Source organism: Branchiostoma lanceolatum, chromosome 6 (assembly GCF_035083965.1).
Source record: "Branchiostoma lanceolatum isolate klBraLanc5 chromosome 6, klBraLanc5.hap2, whole genome shotgun sequence".
Taxonomy (NCBI): domain Eukaryota; kingdom Metazoa; phylum Chordata; class Leptocardii; order Amphioxiformes; family Branchiostomatidae; genus Branchiostoma; species Branchiostoma lanceolatum.
This window is the reverse complement of record NC_089727.1, coordinates 12,925,285-12,950,090: the sequence shown is the minus strand read 5'-3', so window position 1 is coordinate 12,950,090 and position 24,806 is coordinate 12,925,285. Positions and strand designations below refer to the sequence as shown.

Here is a 24,806-nt window from a genome sequence, read left to right as displayed (position 1 = left end):
ATGAATTTATGCTCTCAACCCTATTACGAATTCCTAAAAGCATCCATCTTCCAGTGACAGCCGACGTTGTGCTGTAGATAGCAATGAAGGAGATCTTGAGAATGATGTTTCAGACAGTATAAACCACATGTCACATGTCACATACATGCCACAGGGAATCTTGGAGATCTTCACTGGAGTCGGCATGATGGCTGGCCCGCCAATCGGAGGTCTCCTTTACAAAGTAAGTTCGGATTATAGATATTTGCGAACGTCATTCGGTTTACAAACTTTATATTCCAAGCTTACCTTGCTCAAGTGTTCCAGGGTATCTTACTATGTCGTGACCACCAACACAGAGGACCTTTCATACTTTCAGAACAGATGCAGCCATAGCCTGGGTGCTATCCTATTTCTACCGTGGCTCCTACACTCGCTACCCTAGAGTAGCGAGTGTAGGAGCCCTGGTAGAAATAGGATGGCACCCAGGCTTATGCAGCCGTGGTTCACAGATGCACTTTTCACCCGTACAGATAGGGGGCTTCAGACTACCGTTCCTGTCCATGGGAGGCCTGATGCTGTCCTGTGGGGTGATAGTGTGGATCTTGGTTCCTCGACAAGCCGGTAATATCTCCCTATCACTGTCAGATCCATCGCTACTGACCATCATAACATATATTTAAAGGTAATATCTTTTGATGTGTTTTCTGTAGATGAGAGGGAGGGGGAGCAGAAGTCAGGACAGCTATGGAAGCTGTTGAAGATCCCAACTGTTATTGTCACATGTAAGTATCCATATCCTCGTGGTTATCCTTGCTTACGAGTAACGTTCACACATACATGTGATGTTACATTTGATTATTTCAAAGACGGACGAATTCATCTGATTTCAGGTGGCATAGTGGTGGTCATGGCTGCTGCCATGTCATATTTGGATCCAATTCTTCAACCTTTCCTCGAGAACCAGGTATTGACTCAAATGTCATCTCTATTAGCGACAAACTCTGCAAAATCATATTGATGCGATGTTGCTTCGTTCACACATGATATTGGTCCACACAGTTAAGTCTCAGTCATGTGTTTGGTACCATATGTGGTTGCTAAGTTACATGTTAAGATGCACATGATGTTGTCTCCACAGTTTAGTCTCAGGCATGTGTTTGTTACCATGCGTGGCTGCTACGTTACCCGTTAAAATTCACCCCTGGTGATGTCCCATAGCTTAGCGTCTGTCGTGTGTTTGGTAGCATATTGCTACGTGACGCGTTACCATTCACACATACAAGTATGTTGTCTCCACAGTTCAGCCTCAGTCCCACCACGATAGGCCTGATCTTCCTGCTCCGGTCCGGAGTCTACACTCTCCTGGCGCCGCTGTGGGGCTGGCTGGCCGACAAGAAGGTCCTTCTAGAACACCGTTCTTACTGTAGATGGATAGATAGACAAATTACTGATTTCTTTGCGACATGTGCACACAAATACCATTGCAGCTATGCCTGGGTAAATTGGGGTGTGTGACAAAGAGCATTTCTTAAAATTCATCAAAATTCATTCAATAACTCTACAATTCATTCACGAAACCCTACACTTCATTCAATAACTACAATTCATTCAATAACTTTACACTGAAAGGTAAGGTACAATTCTTAAATATGGAAGTTCTGCACCTGAACTGTGTGATGTTGTCCTTTGTTATTAATACATGTGTAGTTCTCTGCCGTGTAAGCTTCCCCGTTTTGGAGGCAGCCAACTAGAGGAGGTGGGGAATTTAGATATAGACAGTGCAAAGTTCACACACAGATTTTACGGCGCCTTAGGTGCAGGGGAAGAGTGGTAACATGCAAGATAAGATACTGAAATGCTGACATACGTTTGTATGGACGTTACTTACCCACGGTGATGTCTTAATTTTGATCAAATTACTGCAAAATCACCATGAGCAGGATACTCCAGTCCTTTTTGCAAATATCAAGCTTCAGACGAAATAACTTTTAGTTGTTTTCCCAGGGTGCAAGTCGAATCATGACGTCAGGGGGAATGGTGACGTTTGCAGTTTCCTGCGTTCTAATTGGACCTTCCCCACTCTTGACGGAGTACGGACATGTTTTGCCCAAGTAAGCCTACTTTATCCTTTAGTTCTATATTTTGTAGCCGCGACGACTGTTGGAAAGCTTCTCTTCCTTGCAAGTAATCCCTCCAACAGTCGCCGCGGCTATATATTTTGTTAATTTAACATACAAGAAGATTAACAATTGTGATTTACTCAAAGTGACAGTTGCAAGAATTTGAGGCAAATTCGATGTGGTTCATCAGTTTTTTTTTCAGCAGTTTAATCTTCTAACGGATAAATCTTGATTTTCAGATCACTTTGGGTCATTATCGTCGGCCAGGTAGTGATGGCGGTGGCCTTTGGAGCTTACGTGCCGGTGTACAATGAATTACTGTGGGCAGCAAGGTGACGTGTGGTCATTTTCTTAGAGGTGACGTGTGGTTATCTCTCCGACAACCACTTGATTTGTCTGTCTATATTGAACTGGAATTCAAACCTCGTTAGTTGTGTTGCTTTGGAAGCTAACAACTAGCATCAGCAAGCGTATACTCGTTTGTATCAAAAGTTTTTCATCAACATTGTGAAAAGAACAGGCAAGGTTTGATATAATTCATAAACAACATCTATCATACTTGATGACCCTGTCGTTATTAACTAAGACGTTTGCTTTCCACAGAGATGCCGGATTCGAAGAAAACGTCGCAACGTACGGAGTTGTCTCTGGGCACCCGTTACAAGTACCGTTTACAGTTGTAAGTGGTTAACGGTGACCACCGTTAGCCAGTTATAAGTGGACCAGGAGACGTCTCCTGGCTCTTGAGATACAGCGTTAACGGTAAGGACAGGCCGGGAGAGATGGGTCACCGAGGCCATAGATAGTGGACTGTAGGAGAAGCCTCGCGATATTTGGGAACGTGACCTCACGAGGGTACAGAACGGTGGCCGGGAGGCTACCGGGAAGTGGCCGGGATATTGTGTTTTCAGGCCCGCCGACCGTCCGGATCGATCGCCGTAGGTCGTCCAGCAGCAAAACACTGCCTGTTCCATGGTGAGGTGAGCAACTTTGGTTCATTTATACCGATCATTTTTATATTGAATAGGCACAGATCCTCGTTAATTTGCAACTAGCTCGAGCTATGCCCGGCGCGTGTTAAAGGGGGAGGGGGGTGCACACATCACCGCGAGTAAAAATAGTATGGTTCTTTTTAGCCCACTGCTGTTGTTACTGGCCTCATTCATAATTTGGCCACGTTCATCCAGATCATACATGTATCAAAAACACAAAAGGTCGGTTTGTAATATTCTAACTGGAGTACGTAAAGTAACACTAACAGACACAGAAGACTAGTCGAGTCGACACAGTATCCAGGGTTCGCGGAAAAGGCTGGCCAGGCTACCCTACCAGGCTTAGTATGTTACCCTTTCTGGGCCCCCAGGGGTATGCATAGGGGCTTGGCCTGTAATGGAATTTCCTAGAGGAAAAATGTGTCAATAAGCCCATTCACGGTTGCGACTACACATGCGCAATGTCAAAGGTGAAGACAGGACAGGACAGTATGAATCTCCAAACTTACCACATAGTACCTGGGACTGGGAGATACATGTGCTAGTACGAGAATGAGATACTGTTAGTAAGTTGGTCAAAATACCGTCAATGCAGAAATGTTCGCGGTGGTTTGATGTTCATGGTTTTTGCAGTGAACTTTCAGCGCGAACTTAAAACCACCGCAAAACTTTTTGCCGACTTACTAGTATGACTGTAGCGCTATTGTTACAACTGCAAACACTCAATTTTCCCTATATAGTATGTCATTCACATTAAGGGGAAAGCTATAAGCAAATTATAAATAAACTAAAAGATTACAAGAACATCGCTGACACCTGTGTTCCCACCAGAGATTTTGTTTCATGTTTGGGAATCGAAAGGCATTCAATTTCAAATTACCGTAAAGCCTGTTGAATTTCGTCCCTCAAATGCAAGAAGTCATTTTCAGATGATAGGTCATAGAAACCTGTCGTACGACACACCTGTTTAAGCCCGACCATGTTCACATTGGTCGCAAGAAGAGGTCCATAACTTTTGAATGAATTGGTGACATTTTTAGGGCAGCCTTGGATGTGTTTTACAAGATTCATAGCCTCTACCAGGCTCCGCGAGATCGCTGGGAAAATAGTAGAAATCGGCAAATAGAGTGAAAGTATGCCAGTGGTACTCCGCTATACAGTGAAGCTCATGGACCCTCTCTCAGTAGCTAACTCCCTTGGAACACTATTCACTCTATTTGCCGATTTCTACTATTTTCCCAGCCTTGTCGCGGAGCCTGGTAGAGGGTACAAGATTCAGCCACTACTAGTACTAGTACATGTATTGTCATCAAGTCCATGGTCTGATCTCTCATAGCCACACTGGAAATCATATGACATTTGTATCAAACAGTCAAAACCAACGTTGCCAGTGACCTAGGTTTTTGCGGTTACCTCTTTATCGCAAACTTAAAATCATTCTCAACCACCCCCTAGCGAAAAGTGAACTGTCCACTAATGCTTTCCTTATTACTAGTAAGTTATTCCCACTGCAAATTTCAAGCCATTTAGCTTTCCTAGCAGGGTACCTGGGTATTACAGGCACCAAAAATACAAAAAATCACCTCCATTTAAGAAGTGGACTACTCCATGATCATTTGCACCTTTAATATCTGGTGCAAAGACCTTACACCTGAGTCCTCACCAAATTTACTTGGCTTACATAGGATGTCACGGAAGACAATTGCAAAAAGCATCATTTCGGGCAAAACTGCCCCCAAAATGATTAATAATGATATTGTAACCACCTCCATGCAAGAAGTGTCTATTCTGGAAAAAGCTCCTCCTATCTCTCCTTACAGCAACTAGCTCTTCCTCACCGAATTTCATTCCATTTGGCTTTCATAGCAGTACACAAGTAAAAACAAACTTGGGGCAAAATCATTTTCATCCATCCCCTTGCAAGTTGTGGGAACTTCCTGGATCATGCTTATTTCACGACAAACAGTTCAATACCCTACAGCAACAGACTCATAGTCTCATATGGCCATGGCTAGGCCAAGGCAAGCATTCCTGACCATGCCCCTATAGCTAGCCTCTCTGTTGAGTGGTGTTGTACATTGTGCCCTATCTTTAAAACACTTCTGCAAACAGCCCACTTGACCTCTCCAAACTATATCTCACTACAGTCCACGTACTTACATGCTACTAGTTTGTGTCAGTAATACTGTAAATTTTGAAATGTTCGCGGTGGTTTTATGTTCATGGTGTTCACGGCAACCGTTTCACCGCAAACATTTTTGTCTAATACTGTGGCGTAGGGGTGGATACCGGTTTGCTGGACCTGATTCAGGCCTATATAACATCCAAAAACCGAGTCCAAAAACCTGAGAGCCAAAAACCTGAGTCCAAAAAAAAATGAATACAGTACAAATATATTTTTCTATTTTATTTGATGAAAAGTGTTTTGAGTCTACCCTCTGACAAAAACAGGCATTTAAAATAAGTGCAACATTCAAATATCAAACACGTTGGTTTATCTTGAAAGTCTTCTCACCAAGAAACTTTTATAGTTTTGCTTGTCAGTATTAATTCTCTATGCTTGATATTGGTCTAATAAAACAAAACATCAACTGGACAGGATCAGGTCCAGGTTCAGGTCCCTGGACCTAAACTTGGACTCGGACCTTATTAAGCCGAACCTATATCCACCCCTCCTGTGGCGGTATCATCAGGTATGTGACTACAGTATAGCACTGCTGCAAACTTAAAACCACCGCAAACACTCTATTTTCCCCTTAGCACAAAATCAGAACCATGCAAACTTAAATGCATTCACATTAACAAGACCACCTCCTAGTGGTGAGAAGTAAACCAGTTATTATTGCCTGAGGTACATGTAGGTACCACAACGATCTGCATTGGCCGATGAGAAAAACTGTGTTGGCAGAAAAACCTTTCCAGTCCGGACAGCAGAAAAAAATGTCCAGAGGATCTGCATGGGGGTTCCTGGCAACACTTAAAGCTAAATTCAGCAGGTTTAGTTTAATTCAAGAGGATCGACAACGCTTAACAGTGGTTCACATTCCTATAGAACTGGCAGCGCAGCATCATGAATGGCCCAAGGGTGCAACCATTTTGTAGGGGGGTCTGAGGGCATACTCTCCCAGAAAATCTTAACCCTCTCAAATCTTAACCCTTAATACATGTCGTATCGACATGAGGTGGGGTGCATACGAAGCATTCATGACATTCCAGCCAACCAATGTAGGGGGGTCTGGCATGCTCTCCTATAAAAGAGGGTCTGCATGCCCTTTTTCGTGAAGCGTTACGAGCAATTTTGATTCACCGTTAATCGTTACCGGCCGCCCTGAATTTACCGTTAAGCGTTATCGGAATATTAATCGTGAAGCGTTACTGGCCGTTTTAATTCTTCGTTAAGTGTTATTTGTCATCCTGAATTCAACGTTAAGTGTTATTGAGTAATTCCTCGTTATGCAGAAGAAAGCATTTCAGTGGGTCAAGATTTCAAAATTTTCTCCAGGAGCACACGGCTCCGGCGAAAATATGTCGGTAGGGTGCCTGAAACACTTCTATTTTTTACTCTACCAGCAAAGTTTTCTTAAAATTCAGGAAATTAAGCGTTTCGCGGTTCAAGATTTTAAAATTTTCTCCGTCTGCATGCCGGGCCTCCGTCGAAAAATATTGTCCGGAGGGCTTCGACCCCCAAAACTCAATTTGCAAGCTGAAACTCGTCTGTATTTTTTCACAAACAGAGATATCTTAACTTACATTACCAGTAATATTTGCCCATCTAAATGCAAGAAATAGCGTTTCAGGGTGTCAAGAATTTTCCCCGGGAGCATGTCGCAGCTCCGGCGAGGACTGGAGGGCGTGACGCCCCTCAAAAATCAACCTGAAACTCTTCTGTATTTTTTTTTTTCAAATAGAGATGTCATAAATCTTAGCTTACTCTTCTGCAAAATCCCCCCTCAGAATGCAGGAAATAGCGTTTCAGAGGGTCAAGATTTCAAAATTTTCGTCGCGCCTTCGGCGCTCGTCATCGTGATCATTAACATTTCGTCCCACCAATACGAAATTTCCTGTCGCCGCCGAATCAGTAAAGGGTTCGGAGCAGGCGTGCGAGAATGGCATAGCGTAATAGGTCTCTTGCCACAAGATCAGGACGACAAGTGGCAAAAAAACGTCGTCTTTAGGGGTATCTCATGTTCTAAAAATGCTGAATTTACCGTTAAGCGTTATCGGCCGGCCTGAATTTACCGTTAAGCGTTATCGGCTGGCCTGAATTTACCGTTAAGCGTTGCCAGGACCCCCCCATGCAGACCCTCATAAAATCCTAACCCTCTCAAATGCAATTCCTTACATTTTGAGACCCAAAGTTTGCATGTTTACTGTGTCGAAACCAAGATAACCAGATGTCCTGTTGTAACTTTTCATAGGGCAATGTTGTCTTTCGACTACGCCTTGCGATTAAAATCTCAGTAATGCTGAAAGAAGAATTCAGGATAACAAATAGCAGGCTATGTAGAATTAATGGCAAAGCCGACTGGCTACGATTAACAGTGAAATAAAAATAGTAGACTATTGTCGATACAGACTTTCATTTTTAGGCGTAGTCAGTATCTCTGATTCTATGCAGGACAGGACACCTCCTCCCCCATGCAGACCCTCTCTTCAGAATGGACAGAGTTTTTTCTGTCCGGACTGGACAGGATTTTCCACCAACATGAGAAACATTTTTGTTGTTGTTGAAGAAAGCAGAAGAACTATCGAGAAGGGGATGTGGTGTGCTGTATACATGTACATTGGTTACCTTCACATGTATGATCTCCTTCATGTTGAACTTAGTCAAGGGGCTTATGTTTTCACAGTCTAATCTTGATTGATCTTATGATGCATAAGAAAAAGCGCATCACTTTATTATTGGATAATCATATGAACTGTAACCTGCTACGAAAAAACATTATTCTTCCTCCTATGTCTAATCTCATTAGGTCGCCTGCTTGACCAGTGGTATTTAATGAATAATTCACATCCATACATACTGATATAGTGATAGTATCTTTTAAAAGTCTGCAAATATTGTAAGAAAGCTGTAAACTTAACCTAAACATGATCCAGTCCCACAGTATACGTAGTAAGTCCATGATGCAATTGGCCTTGTGACCCACAAAGCACAGCACTGCGTTTCATCCTGAAGTCAGCAAAACATTATTAAGTTAATTGCTTCGGGCTCTAAGAACTCAAAATCAGTGTTGTTCTATATCTGACTTCAAAATTTCAAACAAGTAATTCATCAAATAAAGTATATGGTTGTATTCCTTTTTCTGATACTTAGATTTCAAAAAATATTCTATATACTATAGTACAAACCCTACATGTAGGTGCACCAGTAAGAAATAAGGTGTATAGCTCCAATTTTGAGTGCACAAAGGTGCACATGCACCCACTGTTTCAAGCCCTGTATAGCCAAAGGCAGTATAGATGGAATACTAGTAGCTTCTCCTGTATTCATCATCACATGAGAATTCTAACAGAATGTTATTCCCTTTTTATACAAATGTAGTAAGAATTGTAGGAATGTGTGTGTGTGTGTGTGTGTGTGTGTGTGTGTGTGTGTGTGTGTGTGTGTGTGAGTGCTGACATATTTAGATCAGAGTTTCTGATGAGTGAGGAGTCCCAGGGACATGTGTGTGTGTGTGTGTGTGTGTGTGTGTGGGTGTGTGCTGACATATTTAGATCAGAGTTTCTGATGAGTGAGGAGTCCCAGGGACATGTGTGTGTGTGTGTGTGTGTGTGTGTGTGTGTGTGTGTGTGTGTGTGTGTGTGTGTGTGTGTGTGTGCTGACATATTTAGATCAGAGTTTCTGATAAGTGAGGAGTCCCAGGGACATGTGTCAAAAACTTAACTTATGACTGCTTAGACTACACTGTAGTGTATTAGGTATCTATTGTTGTCACGAGACATTATATACATTGCACTTATCCTATGTATTTTTGTACATACTATAAGCACTAGAAAAAAGACAATGCATTGTCTTTATTAACCCAACCTTCACCTTTTTGTTCTTGTTGTTTCTATAGGGGCTGACAATATTCAACCCAGACAGAGCATCAATGCCCTGTCCTCATGAGATGACAGTGAGTGAGAAGCTGACAGTGCAACAATGGATTACCTGCATCTGCATGGAGGAGTCATGTATCAACACCAACCAAGTCCTAGTTTTTTTAGAATGCATTGGGTCTGTCAAACAGCTAGTAAAAGTTTACACATGTATGAATCCTTCCTGCAATTTCAATTCCCATTGCACTGTAGACATGTATGTAATTATTACAATGGCAATGACTCTGATCCACATGCTTTTAAAATCACACCTCAATCCAAAAAACCTCATTAGATTAAAAATGTAGTAGAAAATGCCCCCGTTTTGCATGTCTCTTATATGTAACTTATACATATTCCAGGACTACATATGCTGTCAGTAAGTGTAATTGTCCACGTCTTTGACAGTTGTTTGTGCCCATGCATGTATTTCTATATGCAATAATACAGTACATAACCAATTTGAATTGCATTGAATTGTTTTCCTCTTTAGTCTTTGTTTGACTGTTATCATAACACATATTGGTATATTCCAAAGTCAATCCATACACGGAGGGTGACCCAGGAAAAAGCATGTCAGTGGCACCTCAGGCATAACTGATTAAACAAGGAAGCCACGCTCTCTGTTGTTTTCTATATTCTGTCAAATATTCCATTGAACAGCTTCAGAATGTAAGGTAGCTGCAGGGGAGTTAGGATAAATTGTGTGTTTTAGATGCTCTGTTGAACATGTATAGGTATCTGAGCAGTTCCTGATTAATTGATTTCAAGCTGTGTGCATTTTGTGATCTATTCACTTCAAACTGATGTGGTCATTGCGCCAATGTCAGATGTATGTGCTGAGACCTAATGTGAGTCTTGCCTTGCAATACCGACTCATATTTATTTATTTTTACTGTAACAATTACATGTTGAGGGTAACAAGATGTTGATATGATCTTAATAATCTAGATTGCTTAATCTTTCCATATCAGTTTGTTACAAAGTGTTATGCATGAGTCTAAGTTACCCTTGTTATGCACATGTACATAAAAAGTACAAACACAAACACTTTTCTATGTAAAAAGTTGTTGATATGGGATTCATTTTTTGTTGCTTTATTCTACTGCAGTCAAGTCAGCATAAAATAAACTGTGGTCTTCGAACATAACATGTGCTTCTGGAGTTTAAGTCAATAAAGCCAGCAGGATTTTAAAGACGATTCAGATGTTTTTATCTTTTCATGTAATCTATAGTTATCTACAATACTCAAAACAAAGCCACAATATGCATATATATATTTATTGAAGTTGTAATGTTTTTGGATAAGTCATACTAAAAGGAGTCCTAAACTCTAGAAGGGAGTGTTATTTTCCACTAGATTATGTATCAATGAATACATAATCAGCCGACTTTGAACAGAATTCAGACCCTACCCATGGATTCCCTATACGTATTCCCACTTCCTTCATGGTGAATATTTTTAGCATAAATAAGGGGGGCTTAGCACAATCATAAGGCCAGTTGTTAATAAGATATAAAGGCACATATAAGACCTTTCTTAGCCCCCCTGACATTCTTTTATCACGCCATGAATGTACATTGTATCACGAAAGTTCATAAAAAGAATGGCAGAGGAAGTGGAAAAATATAGCTTCTGGTTATGGACCAGAAGGAGAGGAAAGGCCTGGGGGAAGAAGGAGACAGCATAAGTGTAACAACGAAGAGGCTTAAGGAGCAGCAGTGAGGCTGAGGGCGTACCAGGGTACGTGGGGGATATAACCTCCTTTGAGGGACGAAACGTTTGAGGGGCCTCTGGCTGAAGATCACAGCTGACTCCTTGGTGCTGAAAAGCACGTCAAGTGGCACGAGCTACCTGGCAGGTGACAATCAAATCATCCTGTACTTCCAGTGAAAAGAAAATAGAGGATCATGTGGGGAATTTAGTAAAATACTGAATGCGTTTTGATGCGCACGGGACTAGTGGGTACTTATCATATATTGTAATAAGTATTCGTTTTTTACTTCGAAAAACTATCATCTATTGGTAAATAACTCCCCCCCCCCCCGGAATTTAGGACTCCTTTAATCTTCTGACATTGTACAGGGCTTGAAAGCGTTGCTTGTTTTATCTCGCCTATAGAACAAAAATGATTTCTTTCAAATTCGGCTGGCATATTTCTATATGCTCATGCTAATTTTGTAACTGAGATCATATTTCGTTAATGAAAGTCTTTAACATATTTCATGTAAGCGTCCAGAAAGTGATACAACATGAAAGGTTGTTTTGCAGACTCCCATGGAAAATAATGTCTATGCACTACAAGTACTGTACATTGAAATCTATAGTTCTGGACTGAAAAGATAAATCGTAGGTTGTTTGTAAATATATGCAATCAAACGCACGTAAAGGCTATTGGACGAATGAAATATCGATAGACATTTTTTACTATTTTTTAAACTTTTTTTGGAAGGTTATCTGACGAATGAAAGGTTTTTAACTCGGCAGAAGACGACAAAAACACTTTCTGTCGGGTCCATTTTGCAGTTCTAACGTTTGTCGCTAGGATGAAATAAATCGTTTTGTTTGGCCAATATCTTCAAGCAGAAAAGCGGAACAGCAAATTTACTGACAGCACAGATAGATAAGCATATCAACTTACTTTTGTGAAAGTTTCATGGAAAAATATTATTTCCTTCTTGTTTTATAAAGGAAAACGCACTTTCGTTAGTTGCGGTAGGAAATCAAGCTAGAAAGTCCCCCCGGAAGATGGCAGGTGAAACGCAGCCTCGCTTTGCTCGAGACCGGAAAATCTTCAATTTCAAATCTCACCTAGAATACAACGGATTTCTTTGAAATTTGGATGACATATTCATGAAAGCTTACTTAGGCATTGTATGGATTCCAAAGCGATAAGTACAATTGGTTATGGAGTGATTAACAGTTGATATTTTGACCATAGATCATATATTCCTGTCACTAGTGCCAAATAAAACTTCGCATTTCTCCTGAAAAATTGAGTGCAAACACTCAGCAAGGTAGTGCTAATACCACTGAAATGTCCTTGACAGAGTTATATTGATGATATGTCTATTGCACGATGTAGATCCCTAACGCTACATCATTTTTCTAATATGCCGCACTTTTTAGATTGGGAATTTTGACCGTGCCCCAAAATGACGATAGATTAATGGCCTATATCTTCAAGCAGAAAAGCGGAACAGCAAAACTACTGACAGCACAGATAGATAAGCATATCAACTTACTTTTGCCAAAGTTTCATGGAAAAATATCCTTTCCTTCTTGTTTTATAAAGGAAAACGCACTTCGGTGAGTTGCGGTAAAAAATCAATCTAGAGAAGTCCCCCCGGAAGATAGCAGGTGGAACGCGGCCTAGCTTTGCGCGAGACTGGAACATTTGGGTTTCATATCTCACTTAGAATACAACGGATTTCTTTGAAATTTGGATGACGTATTAATAAAAGCTTACTTAGACATTGTATGGATTCCCAACGGATGAACGCAATTGGTTATGTAGTTACTAGCAGTTAAATTTCCGATAATAAATCAAACATTTCTAGCAGAAATAACAAAATTTAATAAAACACATTTCTCCTGTAGGATTTCATATCTCGCCTTGAACAAAATCTACTTCTTTGGTTCAGGGCGGCCCCTACCTTATGTTTATATCATTAAAATGTACATTTCTGTGACCGGCATGTCTGGACAGACTCAATGACACCTTTGTTGGGCAAATTCGTTAACGTCTTCGAAATTCACAAAAATCTGATTTTTCATTTAGGGGGGCCCCCCTAGAGTTTATTTCATTAAAATGTACATTTCTGTGACCGGCATGTCTGGACAGACTCAATGACATCTTTGTTGGGCAAATTCGTTAACGTCTTCGAAATTCACAAAAATCTAATTTTTCATTTAGGGGGGCCCCCCTAGAGTTTATTTCATTAAAATGTACATTTCTGTGACCGGCATGTCTGGACGGACTCAATGACACCTTTGTTGGGCAAATTCGTTAACGTCTTCGAAATTCACAAAAATCTAATTTTTCATTCAGGGGGCCCCCCTAGAGTTTATTTCATGAAAATGTACATTTCTGTGACCGGCATGTCTGGACAGACTCAATGACATCTTTGTTGGGCAAATTCGTTAACATCTTCGAAATTCACAAAAATCTGATTTTTCATTTAGGGGGGCCCCTCTAGAGTTTATTTCATTAAAATGTACATTTCTGTGACCGGCATGTCTGGACAGACTCAATGACATCTTTGTTGGGCAAATTCGTTAACGTCTTCGAAATTCACAAAAATCTAATTTTTCATTTAGGGGGGCCCCCCTAGAGTTTATTTCATTAAAATGTACATTTCTGTGACCGGCATGTCTGGACAGACTCAATGACACCTTTGTTGGGCAAATTCGTTAACGTCTTCGAAATTCACAAAAATCTAATTTTTCATTCAGGGGGCCCCCCTAGAGTTTATTTCATTAAAATGTACATTTCTGTGACCGGCATGTCTGGACAGACTCAATGACACCTTTGTTGGGCAAATTCGTTAACGTCTTCGAAATTCACAAAAATCTGATTTTTCATTCAAGGGGCCCCCCTTGAGTTTATTTCATTAAAATGTACATTTCTGTGACCGGCATGTCTGGACAGACTCAATGACATCTTTGTTGGGCAAATTCATTAACGTCTTCGAAATTCACAAAAATCTGATTTTTCATTCAAGGGGCCCCCCTTGAGTTTATTTCATTAAAATGTACATTTCTGTGACCGGCATGTCTAGACAGACTCAATGACACCTTTGTTGGGCAAATTCATTAACGTCTTCGAAATTCACAAAAATCTGATTTTTCATTCAGGGGGCCCCCCTTGAGTTTATTTCATTAAAATGTACATTTCTGTGACCGGCATGTCTAGACAGACTCAATGACACCTTTGTTGGGTACACAGTAACATGGTTGATATATAAAACTATGCACAATGCACACACAAGACATTAGAAAAGACGATGGAAACAAGATAGCAAATGGGTGCAGCTTTAATGACAAATGCATTGTGGTATATGTAACATAATATATCATGGAGATACATTCTTGGAAGAAGAGTACCTAAAGTATATGTATTTGATGTAGTACCTGCAGAATATTCAATAGGCAATATTACTTGTACCTGGTCTCCAGACTCCAGAGCCATGCAAACATTACTTGTGCCCTCACATGGTCTCCATATCAGTATATTCTACCAGTGCTGCATGGAGCCTTACCTAGTGCCTCAGTAGCATGGTATATTTCCTGGTCATGTGTCCTATATGCTGTAGGAGGCACACCAGCATTACATAATCTTCTGTACAGTAGTAAGAGAAAATTAAGATTAAGCCTCTGCTTACCCATGTACACAACTGGTGTGCTATATCTAAACCGGTATAGTACATTACCGATGCTCTTAGAGCCATACCAACATTACCTGTTAGGTGTTGTTGAGTCCCAAGAGCCACACCAATATAAGGTGGAAGTTGCCTTACCTATTCCCCAGATCTAAGAACCATGCAAATCTTACCTGGGATACATCAGCCAGTCTTTAGAACCTAGAGTCAAACAAATAGCTAAAAAACTGTCCTTGACAGTAACTGTTTACTAGCCATTTAATAGAAAAATCATGTTAGATACACACTCATGACTCAAATATCTATTGTATATACATAAAATTCACATGACCTTAAATTCTACATGTAAAAACTAAAATGTTTTAAAAGTTTAAGACTACTGGTAGCATTTTTGGCTATATTGTCAGAACCAAGGGATAGAAGTACCCAACCTTCTGGGACATTTTTATATAAAATGTCACACTATATGCATGTCTATTATCAAAGACTATAAAGTCAAAATGGGTAGGGTTGTCAAAATCAACAAATAATTGACCATCTGTTGGGCATGTTGTTACTTTCAAAACAAGTATCCAATATGGGTCCAGACCAGCTCTTAAAGTTCAGTTTTACAGCGTATATAGTTCTCTATTCACAGGGTGTATGTATACATGTGGGGAAGTGTTTGTCCATTGAAAGTTCTTGGAGGGGGTGACATTTTCTTTAAAAAGATGCCAGAATTAAACTTTGCCCATCAGGAGGCCATATATATTAGCAAGGAGGTTAAATATACACCTTGATATTAGCTATATGTCACAGTAGAGATTGCAATCCAGGACAATTGGCGACTGTCCTAGGACAGATTACGATCGGAGTCTGTCCTAGAACCTACAATTACACTACCGGCAGTAAAGATAGCGATCACAATCTGTCCTGATAACAAACAGTGATTCTACTTGGAGAAATTCTGATAACCATTAGATCATGCTTTGGAAAATATAATTAATCATTGCACAACATTTCAATCAGTTTTAGCACACTACCTACATTCACAATTACTATTCTAGGTGAATAAGTTCATATTTCATAACGGATACATTCCATGTATGTTTACTGACAAAGAAATTTCTCATCAAGTTATGAAAAGGTTAATAATCGGTGAAATATCAATTGGAAGGTGATCAAACAAAGCAAATTTTGAGGTCTCAAGATGTTACTCAGTGTCTCACCTTTTCAGTACATTTTACTAGTCATATACCAAATCTATTCTCCACACAAATATAGACTATTCCAAAATCACCCCATTGCAAAAATGTACTATTCCCAATCACAACATGTGCAAACTTCAAGGGGTATGTACAGGAGGGATAGACTCCGATGAGTTTGAATCAGAGTTTGTCCTAGGGCAGATTTAATTGCCGATTGTCCTAGTACAGATCTCGGTTACAATCTGTCGTTAGTAGAATCACTGATTGTCCTGAATCGCAATCTCTACTATGACATCTACTCCTACAAATATGGTTACTGTCTTTTCTATAGAGTATCTCTACAGGGGCTGGCTGTAGATTCTGGCCAGCTGGATATGATATTGCCCCCATATTGGGTATGCTGCCCACCAGTTTCTGTAGAATATATACTCCACTACTGTATAAAGTGGTGCGATGACCTAATGGTAGAGTGTTCACCTTGCACACAGTAGGTGTTGAGTACAATCACCGGCCGTACATACTGCTTTTTCAGCTTAGCACTCAGCAAATGGGTATGGAAGTTAAACGCACAACATCACTACCAGCGGACTAGTCCCCGCTGCAGAGACTTGCACAAAGTTGTGTGGCCCAAGGACTGCGAATCGGAGATGGGCGCACCATAGGCTCCAAGAGGCGTGGGAGGACTGTAACTTTACTGTAACTAACTGTAAAGCTTGAATTCGATGGGGGAGGGGGGCAGTAGTTATAGCCGACAATAGGTACTGCCTGTAAGTTATCAAATATATAAACTGTACATACTACAATTGCTGCAGTTGGAATTACAGGCTGTAGCTAATTGCCCTTCTGAGAACAAGGTCAACATTTCAAGTTGACCAGCCTTTCAGCCGCAAATATCATCTTACAACATAATAATTATAATGTTAACTAGTGGTACATGTAGTTCCGTAACTGTTGGTACAATTGTCTTCATAGGGGCCTACAATCCACTTCACCTCCCAGCCTAGCTGTGGGGATTGTTTTTAGCCTGTAGCATTTTGCATACGACCACTGTTATAGAGCAGCTACTCTGAAGACAATGGATATTCACACAGGGGCACTGGACAAAAATCCAGTGAAGTGTACTGTATGCAGAAATATTAGCGGTGGTTTTATGCTTGTGGTTTTTGCAGTGGCTGCTTCACTGCGACCGTTTTTGTCTTCTGCTGACCTACCCCTTGTCTTAGTGGTACATGTATGTTACTAGTATTATACATTGTACAGATGTTTTTGAGGCACCTGTTAACAAGGCACAAATAGAACACAGACCCGATCTTCGAACATTGAATACAGATTTATTAAGAATATCAAGCCAAGTTAAAGGCTTAATTTACAGTACTATTCCTTGACAGCTTTTTTGTGTGGAAAAAAGTCACTTTTTAACAATGATCACACAAGCACTGCCAAAAGCAACTGGTCTGTCCATCTGTAGCATCCTTGTCTTGTTATGGTTTCCGACTGGCTGTCTGTAAAGGCGCCAATACTAGTGTTTTTGTTACTTTACAGTATCTATATGCGACTACATACAAGTATACTGAGTAGCGCCATCGCGAAATCAAAACCCCCGCTAACACTCCATTTTCAACCTACCACAAAATTAAATCACCGCAAACTTAAGTCCATTTACAGTACTATTTCTGATCTGCCTGTGATTCTACATGTGACGTCTAGTTGCAGCAGTTGTCCGTTGATGTACTTCCCAGGCCTCTTGGGATATCTCTTTCCAATGAAGCTGCAAGACAGAACAAATGTAACTTGTAAGTTACAACTAGATAGCAGTAGATACATAAATCGAATTGCAAGGTACTGGACTATGACAACAGGCGTGAATACATGTACATGTACAGATACATTGTTAAATAAATGTACTAGAATAGCAAACAGACTAATAAATGAAGGAGACTCTGCACATAAACTTCCCATGATCAGAAATGATCCCCAAATTATGCTGTCGCAGTGCACTTCGAATGAACCTCCAAAATCTTGAGCATCATGAGTAAAACATCAGGGCAGGCCCCCAGGGACACGAATGGGTCCAATATTTTCAAAATTGGAAAGAATTCAAGAATGCAGTCAGAAGCTCTATCATGTAATTCATGTAAACTGATCATGTACATATGTAAGTTAGTACTTAGTTAGTTAGTACAAGTGTACCATGAGTAGTGCAGTTACACATGGAATGCTATAAAACTATTTGAGTGCACCCACATTTAAAATTAGTGCACAGCGATATGGGGAGCACAAAAGTGCACGTGCATCCAGCACTAAGTATTTCGAGCCCTGGTGTGTGTGTGTGTTTGTGTGTGTGTGTGTGTGTGTGTGTGTGTGTTTGTACAATGTATATAGCTGACAGGCAGTACTAGTATAGCCTACTACCTACCTACCTACCTACCTACCTACCTACCTACCTACCTACCTACCTACCTAGTCCCTTGACCTCTGGGTCGTTGGGGGGACAAGGTAGCAGTAAAGATGGAGATCTGTCTACTATAGTCACAGGGAAGAATACAATTTATGAGCTATTCCAAGATCAGGGTATGCCAATAGCTTGCTGCGTCATTATAGCATTCTTACTATGGTGAATGTGAACAGGGCAACAGTTTATCTACAACTTAGTACAAGCATAAGGTGTTGTCTGTACCCCCAGCCCCCATGCATGGAGGCCCCATTGATGTGATACTATAATAGCTACATATCATATACATTTCATTCAAAGCAAGGTTATAGGCAGTCTATACTGTAATTGGTTTCTTTTACTTTTACTGTAACTTTATGTTCACTATTTCAACGGTTATCTCTCTATGTACAGTGAACTTATCATCACCGTGTGTAATCGTTTATGATTCCTTCACACATCCTGTCTGTAAAACACTTGCCACGGTCACCACCGTGAAGTTAAAGTTCAGTGAAAATATCTATTTTCCTTACCCTGAAATATTTTGCTACCATGAAGTTGATTGAATATAAAGTGAATTAATATTACAGTAACCTCCTTGTTCAAAGTAAATTCATCCACATTTGAATGTACAGTACATGTACATCATCAAAGTGCTGCCCCTTCCTTTTAAAAGAGAAGCTTTTTAATCATTAATGATCACCATTGTCAAGTTCAGCAACATACATCAATGGGTGATTGATTGAATTTTATCACAAACCTGTCAAAAGTGTCATAACATTCCCCTAAGGCTGAACAACTTTCTTGTTTCGTATCTGATATGGAATAAATGATATCCAGAATTTTCCATAGTTGTTGCTTTTAGTTTTACTTCCAATTTCCTATTGAGGCCTTCCTAACGTAGGCTGTAACTTGAAATTGCCGACAGATTCCTTGCCAAATACTACTGCAACATTTGCGGAAAAAGGCAGGCTAGCCTGCCTGGCCAGGCTACCCTGCCAGACTACCCTTTCTGGACCTTAAGGCTCTGCATGGGGATTTTGCGCATAGTAGAATTTTCAAAAGGAAAAACTGGGTCAATAAAATATAGCAATCCCAGCTGAGGGTGAATTGGACAGAAGGCATCAGCGTATGAACTATGATATTGCTGTTGGGTGGGTGGGGGGTGGGGGGGGGGGGGATGTGGTGCTGAAGGAAAAGCCGTTTGAAACAAATTCCAAGTATACAATAGAATATACCGGTCAACAAATATTAAGATTGAAGGGGAGGACCTTTGTTTACCAAAACAACAAATTCAAAACAAATGGCTTTGTGCATTTCTCTGTGGGTTAGCATGTGTGATTGTGTTTTCACAATGTATACATAGTGTTGTTTGTGCTGTTATTTTCTTTCATTGCTCTCTCATCCCATTTTTCTGCAATTATAAATATATAATATTAATAAGCCCATTCACCGTTGCGACTACGCATGTGCAGTGTCAAAGGTGAAGGCCCCTGGCTTGTAAACAGTACTCCTATCAACGTTGTCTAGATTTGCATAACAACGTCCAGACGGGTTTTGTTTACGTCTCATGGGACTTCACCTTTGACATTGCGCATGTGTAGTCGCAACCGTGAATTGGCTTATTGACACATTTTTCCTCTAGGAAATTCCATTACAGGCCAAGCCCCTATGCATACCCCTGGGGGCCCAGAAAGGGTAACATACTAAGCCTGGTAGGGTAGCCTGGCCAGCCTTTTCCGCGAACCCTGGATACTGTGTCGATTCGACTAGTCTTCTGTGTCTGTTAGTGTTACTTTACGTACTCCAGTTAGAATATTACAAACCGACCTTTTGTGTTTTTGATACATGTATGATCTGGATGAACGTGGCCAAATTATGAATGAGGCCAGTAACAACAGCAGTGGGCTAAAAAGAACCATACTATTTTTACTCGCGGTGATGTGTGCACCCCCCTCCCCCTTTAACACGCGCCGGGCATAGCTCGAGCTAGTTGCAAATTAACGAGGATCTGTGCCTATTCAATATAAAAATAATCGGTATAAATGAACCAAAGTTGCTCACCTCACCATGGAACAGGCAGAGTTTTGCTGCTGGACGACCTACGGCGATCGATCCGGACGGTCGGCGGGCCTGAAAACACAATATCCCGGCCACTTCCCGGTAGCCTCCCGGCCACCGTTCTGTACCCTCGTGAGGTCACGTTCCCAAATATCGCGAGGCTTCTCCTACAGTCCACTATCTATGGCCTCGGTGACCCATCTCTCCCGGCCTGTCCTTACCGTTAACGCTGTATCTCAAGAGCCAGGAGACGTCTCCTGGTCCACTTATAACTGGCTAACGGTGGTCACCGTTAACCACTTACAACTGTAAACGGTACTTGTAACGGGTGCTCTGGGCTGGTTTACTCATTTTTCGCGGTTGGGTAGGTATGATTCAGGATTGAAAATACTTCAAGTGCCTCTTACAAATTTAAGCAGTACTAGGATATTTCTTCGTGTGTATCATTCTGTATTAAGTATAATGTAACAAATGACTTTGCAGTGTCCGCTTTTAATACATTAGTCTGTATAGCATAAACGATCACTGTCCGGGACTCTCTTAAAATGATGTTTGAAACTCCTCAGTGAGTTCGTGGGACCAACAGTGAGCAGTGCCCTGGCACAACAGTTTGGGCTACCCTGGGCATCGACAGCATTCGGTGGACTTGCTCTATTTTACGTAAGCTCCATCTTTATTTGTTCATTCTGTAAATAAAGTCTTTGCATTACATGATCGACTGCTCAATGTTTTCTGGTGGCCCTTTAAAAATCAATTGTGTAAATGTTGCGAACTTGGAGTACTTGTGTCATGACAAGATCATAAGCGATAAACAGACCATAACAAAACTCACAAATTCCGGTGAAATGTTTTGTTTGATACTCCATGTGCTAAACATAGACACAGACGAGGTACCACCACTCTTAAGATTTGCAACTTATATCAACATCGCACACATATCAATATCTATACAAAAGATTGAAGGTTGACGGCTTGAAGGGTTGTGCCAATGCACGAAATCATTCTTTCCATTTCATCTTTTTCAGACGACAGTTATGGTTGTATTCTACGTTTACGATTCCTGCAAGAAATCAAAAAGGTAAGAAATTCTTTGGTATTTTTTGTCTCGATAGGATCAACTACAAGACTATTGCAGCATATTGCAGTTATTCATTCAAAACTAGCAACTACGCCTAGCGCCTAGCATGTTGCTGGGTTTAGAGTATTCTTTCAACCGACAGTTTTGTTACACGTGTATGTCATAACAGACAAATATAAATGAACTGTATCTTATGCCGTGCCATGGACAGTGTAGTCTATTTGTGAGTCGTATTTTAACGTGTCTTATTTTGTCTTTCCAGAACAAGCATCAGGCAATCAAGTGGGGAAGAAAAACCTCTGTTAGGATGAAACGTATTCTACATGCAGTTTGTACTTAGATAGCTAAGACCCATTCTAAAGGCAAAGAAACATTCTAAACACGAAAAGAACACCGACGCTTTCTCCCTCTAGTGGCAAAGGATATACATGATGTTATACTAGTAGTATGCATCTGTGCCAGCACTGAATCTTCAATTTTCACTCAAACATATGGAGCTGTACAGAAAGCACAAAATCAAATGCTTGTCAAGTGCCACACATTGCTGCATATTAAAGCCATGTTTTGCTAGTTACCTATTTCAGTATATTCATTTATTGCCATAAAGGTTACTTTCTTTCATAGAGTTGGCTGAAAGAATTATTCATATTCTACTCAAAAGTATGTACATGGGCTTGACCTAGGCAAATTTCATACTTTGTAATTTGACTGAACTATTTTCTGGCTAGACGCTCTGTAGTATCAAACAGTATCAACAAGGGCACGCCTTCTTCCTCAATTTTTCCTAGTTTCAACTCTAAGATGTATCTATGCGGTCAGCCAAACCAAATTTCATACTTTGCTTTGTAAGGTGAAATGGTTTTCCCAGTGGCCTGTTCAACTGTAAATTTAGACAGTCCCACAAAGGTACACCTTCTTTCTCAGAGTCGAGTGGAAGGACGATACCAAGCGTCCCTGCTCACTAGCGTTCATGTTTTCGTTGACCATCGTCATCATCGTCAGCAGGTCGTGAGTTTTACCGTATTTTGTAAAAGTACACGCCAAATGGTGCACGTACGGCGCACCGTAGTCATGCCTGATGGCTGTATACCCGGGTACAGTGGCGAGGCCGTAGAAAATGTCAGCCTCTTTGGCGATGAAAGTGGATCCGGTGACTGCGGCATCAAACAGACTATCTGTACGCTCTGTGCTTTGATGCCTCTCGCCCTGACATGCTTGTATAAAGAACAGCTTTGGTTTTCCTTTTAGAGAAGCGCAGCGTTTAGCATTGAGAGGTTTTATGAGTTCGAGAATGTCGATTCCAACATCGTTCGAGGAGAAAACCTTCCCTGTGGTGCCGTGCGACATGATACAGCACACGAAGCAGTCGTAGTTCGAGTGGTCACCTTTCCCCTGTTTCATTATCACGTCCACCATCTTGGAATGGTCCAGATCCTGCAATGTCACCACCTTGAAGTCAAAACCCCTGAAGACATCGGCCAGACGACCTGAACAGAACATTGCGATATTTTAGTCTTAAACTAACGGTTACTTTACCAAAGAAGTAAGCCCTAGACTGTTTCTTGGCATCAAAGCTCATCTATGTTGCTTGTCAACATTGTAGGTGGCTAATTAAACTGTGTTGAAACGCAGCCTATTTTTGCTGTCCATACTGCAGTTACCTCTGTGGAATTGAATAACAAACCATTTATGACACTTAAGCTGATGACGTTAGCAGTTAATCAGTGGCGCCTGATTCTGCACATACATGTGTATAACTTACCTGTATCCGCTTCTGCTTCAACTCTTGGCGGCAGCCCCATGAAGTTAATATTGTTAATGATGATGCAAACACCCTTGGGAAAGTGACCCATCACATAGACTTGTGCCGTTTTGTTGGAGAAGAGAACTTTCTTCAGCCGCTCATTCTCAACTTTGGTTTGGTTCCTCTCCTCGATAGCTTGGTCCCTTTCCTTGGTAGCCCGATCCCTCTCCTTTGTCGCACGGATTCTCTTCTTGTCTGCCAGGTCCTTGGCTGTGACAAGACGGTCTCTCTCTGCTGTCACTTGTCGCAGGTTTTGTTCCAGTTGACATAAAGTACGTTGCATTTGTTGTACATATTTCCTATCGGCGTCCATGTATCGTTCCACCAGCTCTTTCGTGTCCTCCGTCATTTTCTCACGAATGCCTATTGCAAAATATGGAGCAAGCTTTATTATTACCGGGTTTGCGGGATTTGTCAGGAGTGAAGCAGGGGTAAAATATGTAGTTTCACTTTCTTACTTTTGTTTGTGGCGTCACCTGGTTTGTGGCGTCACCTGGTTTGCTCTTATATTTGTAAGTCTATCCCCCGTTTTGTATCTTTTACACCTTCTAACATGGATGAAATGCGCCAAAATAAATGTGTACCCATGCTACATTTGCCTAACCGGCCTACACATAACGTTATGTGACATTGAAACATTCTGTTTGCTTTGTAGGGAACGCCACATACATGTATCCAATTCGAATAATAGGAACCATTAGCAGCTGACCAGAATCGTCGATAGCTGAACTTTGTCTTTTTGTAACTCACAATTTCATTACCTACATATCTCGGTGAGAAAGTTAATCTTGTAGCCGTTAACGTTACGTTATGGAAAGTTTCGAAGCTCACAATTCTACGACACCAAGACGTCGACCAAGTAGACTGTCTACTTCACTCTAGACACAGAAATACTCCCTGTGACCACTCTAAAAGTCTTACCAACTATATCAACTAAAACCGACATCAGGAAAAGTATCAAAGCTAGCCTGGAGACACACTAGATAATAAACAAAGGAAAGGAACCAGTACCTGGAGAGAACCTCGCTGGCGACAAAGGAGGTGTTTCAGGTATACTGTTGACGATAACGTCAGGGGAATCCCCCCTCATAACAAAGGGATTCATAAATCAAAATGTTCAGCCAGGTTCTGCATAGTTTTTCATAACTTATATATAATTTCCCTTTATCGTAAATGATGTAAAAAGACCTAAACCACCTAAATAAGCACGATGAACTTTATTCATACCATATTTTTCAATGATTTCTATAAATCCTGCAGAGGACTGAAGTACAGAGGTCACCTATCGCAGTAAGTGTCGGTGACACCTGTAAATATCCATGTGTGTTCAGCAAACAAATGGTCCGACTTGATATTACCCATTAACACTGATTGACGTCATGGGGGCTTTCTGGGAAATTTAGACTCATTTGTAATTTTCCATTGGAAATTGTAGCCCATACTTATTGCATGATGGTTTATCGTACAGTACTGTCGCTTTCTTTCTGATAGCGCAATAAATTTTTTTTTTAAAGTGGTCAAACCTGCACAAGTGACCGCCTCTACAAAAAGACCAGTTTTTGGTGGTCCCGGTAATTTCCCCCATTTACCCAAGCATTAAGAATCCTGTCTATAGTGACCACCTGTCCACATAGACCAGATTTTAGCAGTCCCCAAGTTTTCTTCTTGGGAAAGTTTGACTGTACTTA

The 24,806-nt window shown here is 40.9% G+C and overlaps 2 protein-coding genes and 2 long non-coding RNA genes across 5 annotated transcripts; 2 read left to right on the top strand and 2 right to left on the bottom strand.

Annotated features, from left to right (window-relative positions):
• Window positions 1-96: 96 nt before the first annotated feature.
• On the top strand, window positions 97-21,892 carry LOC136436694 (MFS-type transporter SLC18B1-like). Of its 2 annotated transcripts, XM_066430897.1 has the most exons (12): window positions 98-223; window positions 513-603; window positions 693-764; window positions 873-946; window positions 1,282-1,380; window positions 1,987-2,093; window positions 2,342-2,434; window positions 2,706-2,755; window positions 20,576-20,600; window positions 20,803-20,896; window positions 21,262-21,314; window positions 21,577-21,892. In XM_066430897.1, the coding sequence occupies exons 1-12, from the start codon at window positions 128-130 to the stop codon at window positions 21,623-21,625; spliced, it is 903 nt and encodes a 300-aa protein (XP_066286994.1). In that variant the 5' UTR covers window positions 98-127; the 3' UTR covers window positions 21,626-21,892. The 2 variants fall into 2 exon arrangements, with proteins under 2 accessions (XP_066286995.1, XP_066286994.1); XM_066430898.1 differs by lacking the exon at window positions 2,342-2,434 and having other exon boundaries at window positions 97-223.
• LOC136436698 (uncharacterized) lies at window positions 2,762-10,376 on the top strand. Its single transcript, XR_010756069.1, has 2 exons — window positions 2,762-3,082; window positions 9,157-10,376. It is a non-coding gene; the product is annotated as an uncharacterized lncRNA (long non-coding RNA).
• Window positions 17,056-20,565, bottom strand: LOC136436697 (uncharacterized). Its single transcript, XR_010756068.1, has 2 exons — window positions 20,240-20,565; window positions 17,056-17,512 (listed from the first exon to the last, which is right to left on the bottom strand). It is a non-coding gene; the product is annotated as an uncharacterized lncRNA (long non-coding RNA).
• On the bottom strand, window positions 21,629-24,737 carry LOC136436693 (caspase-3-like). The gene is made up of 3 exons (XM_066430896.1): window positions 24,130-24,737; window positions 23,077-23,481; window positions 21,629-22,801 (listed from the first exon to the last, which is right to left on the bottom strand). The coding sequence occupies exons 1-3, from the start codon at window positions 24,221-24,223 to the stop codon at window positions 22,203-22,205; spliced, it is 1,098 nt and encodes a 365-aa protein (XP_066286993.1). The 5' UTR covers window positions 24,224-24,737; the 3' UTR covers window positions 21,629-22,202.
• Between the last annotated feature and the right edge of the window lie 69 nt (window positions 24,738-24,806).

Bases quoted from the DNA above. Each gene is read 5' to 3' on its own strand.
- LOC136436694 (XM_066430897.1), top strand. From the start codon at position 128: ATGTCACATGTCACATACATGCCACAGGGAATCTTGGAGATCTTCACT. The intron at 947-1,281 runs GTATTGACTCAA...TTGTCTCCACAG, and splicing joins AACCTTTCCTCGAGAACCAG to TTCAGCCTCAGTCCCACCAC. The intron at 21,315-21,576 runs GTAAGAAATTCT...TTGTCTTTCCAG, and splicing joins TCCTGCAAGAAATCAAAAAG to AACAAGCATCAGGCAATCAA.
- LOC136436693 (XM_066430896.1), bottom strand. From the start codon at position 24,223: ATGAATCCCTTTGTTATGAGGGGGGATTCCCCTGACGTTATCGTCAAC. The intron at 23,482-24,129 runs GTACTGGTTCCT...ATTTTGCAATAG, and splicing joins GCCAGCGAGGTTCTCTCCAG to GCATTCGTGAGAAAATGACG. The intron at 22,802-23,076 runs GTAAGTTATACA...TGTTCTGTTCAG, and splicing joins TGAAGCAGAAGCGGATACAG to GTCGTCTGGCCGATGTCTTC.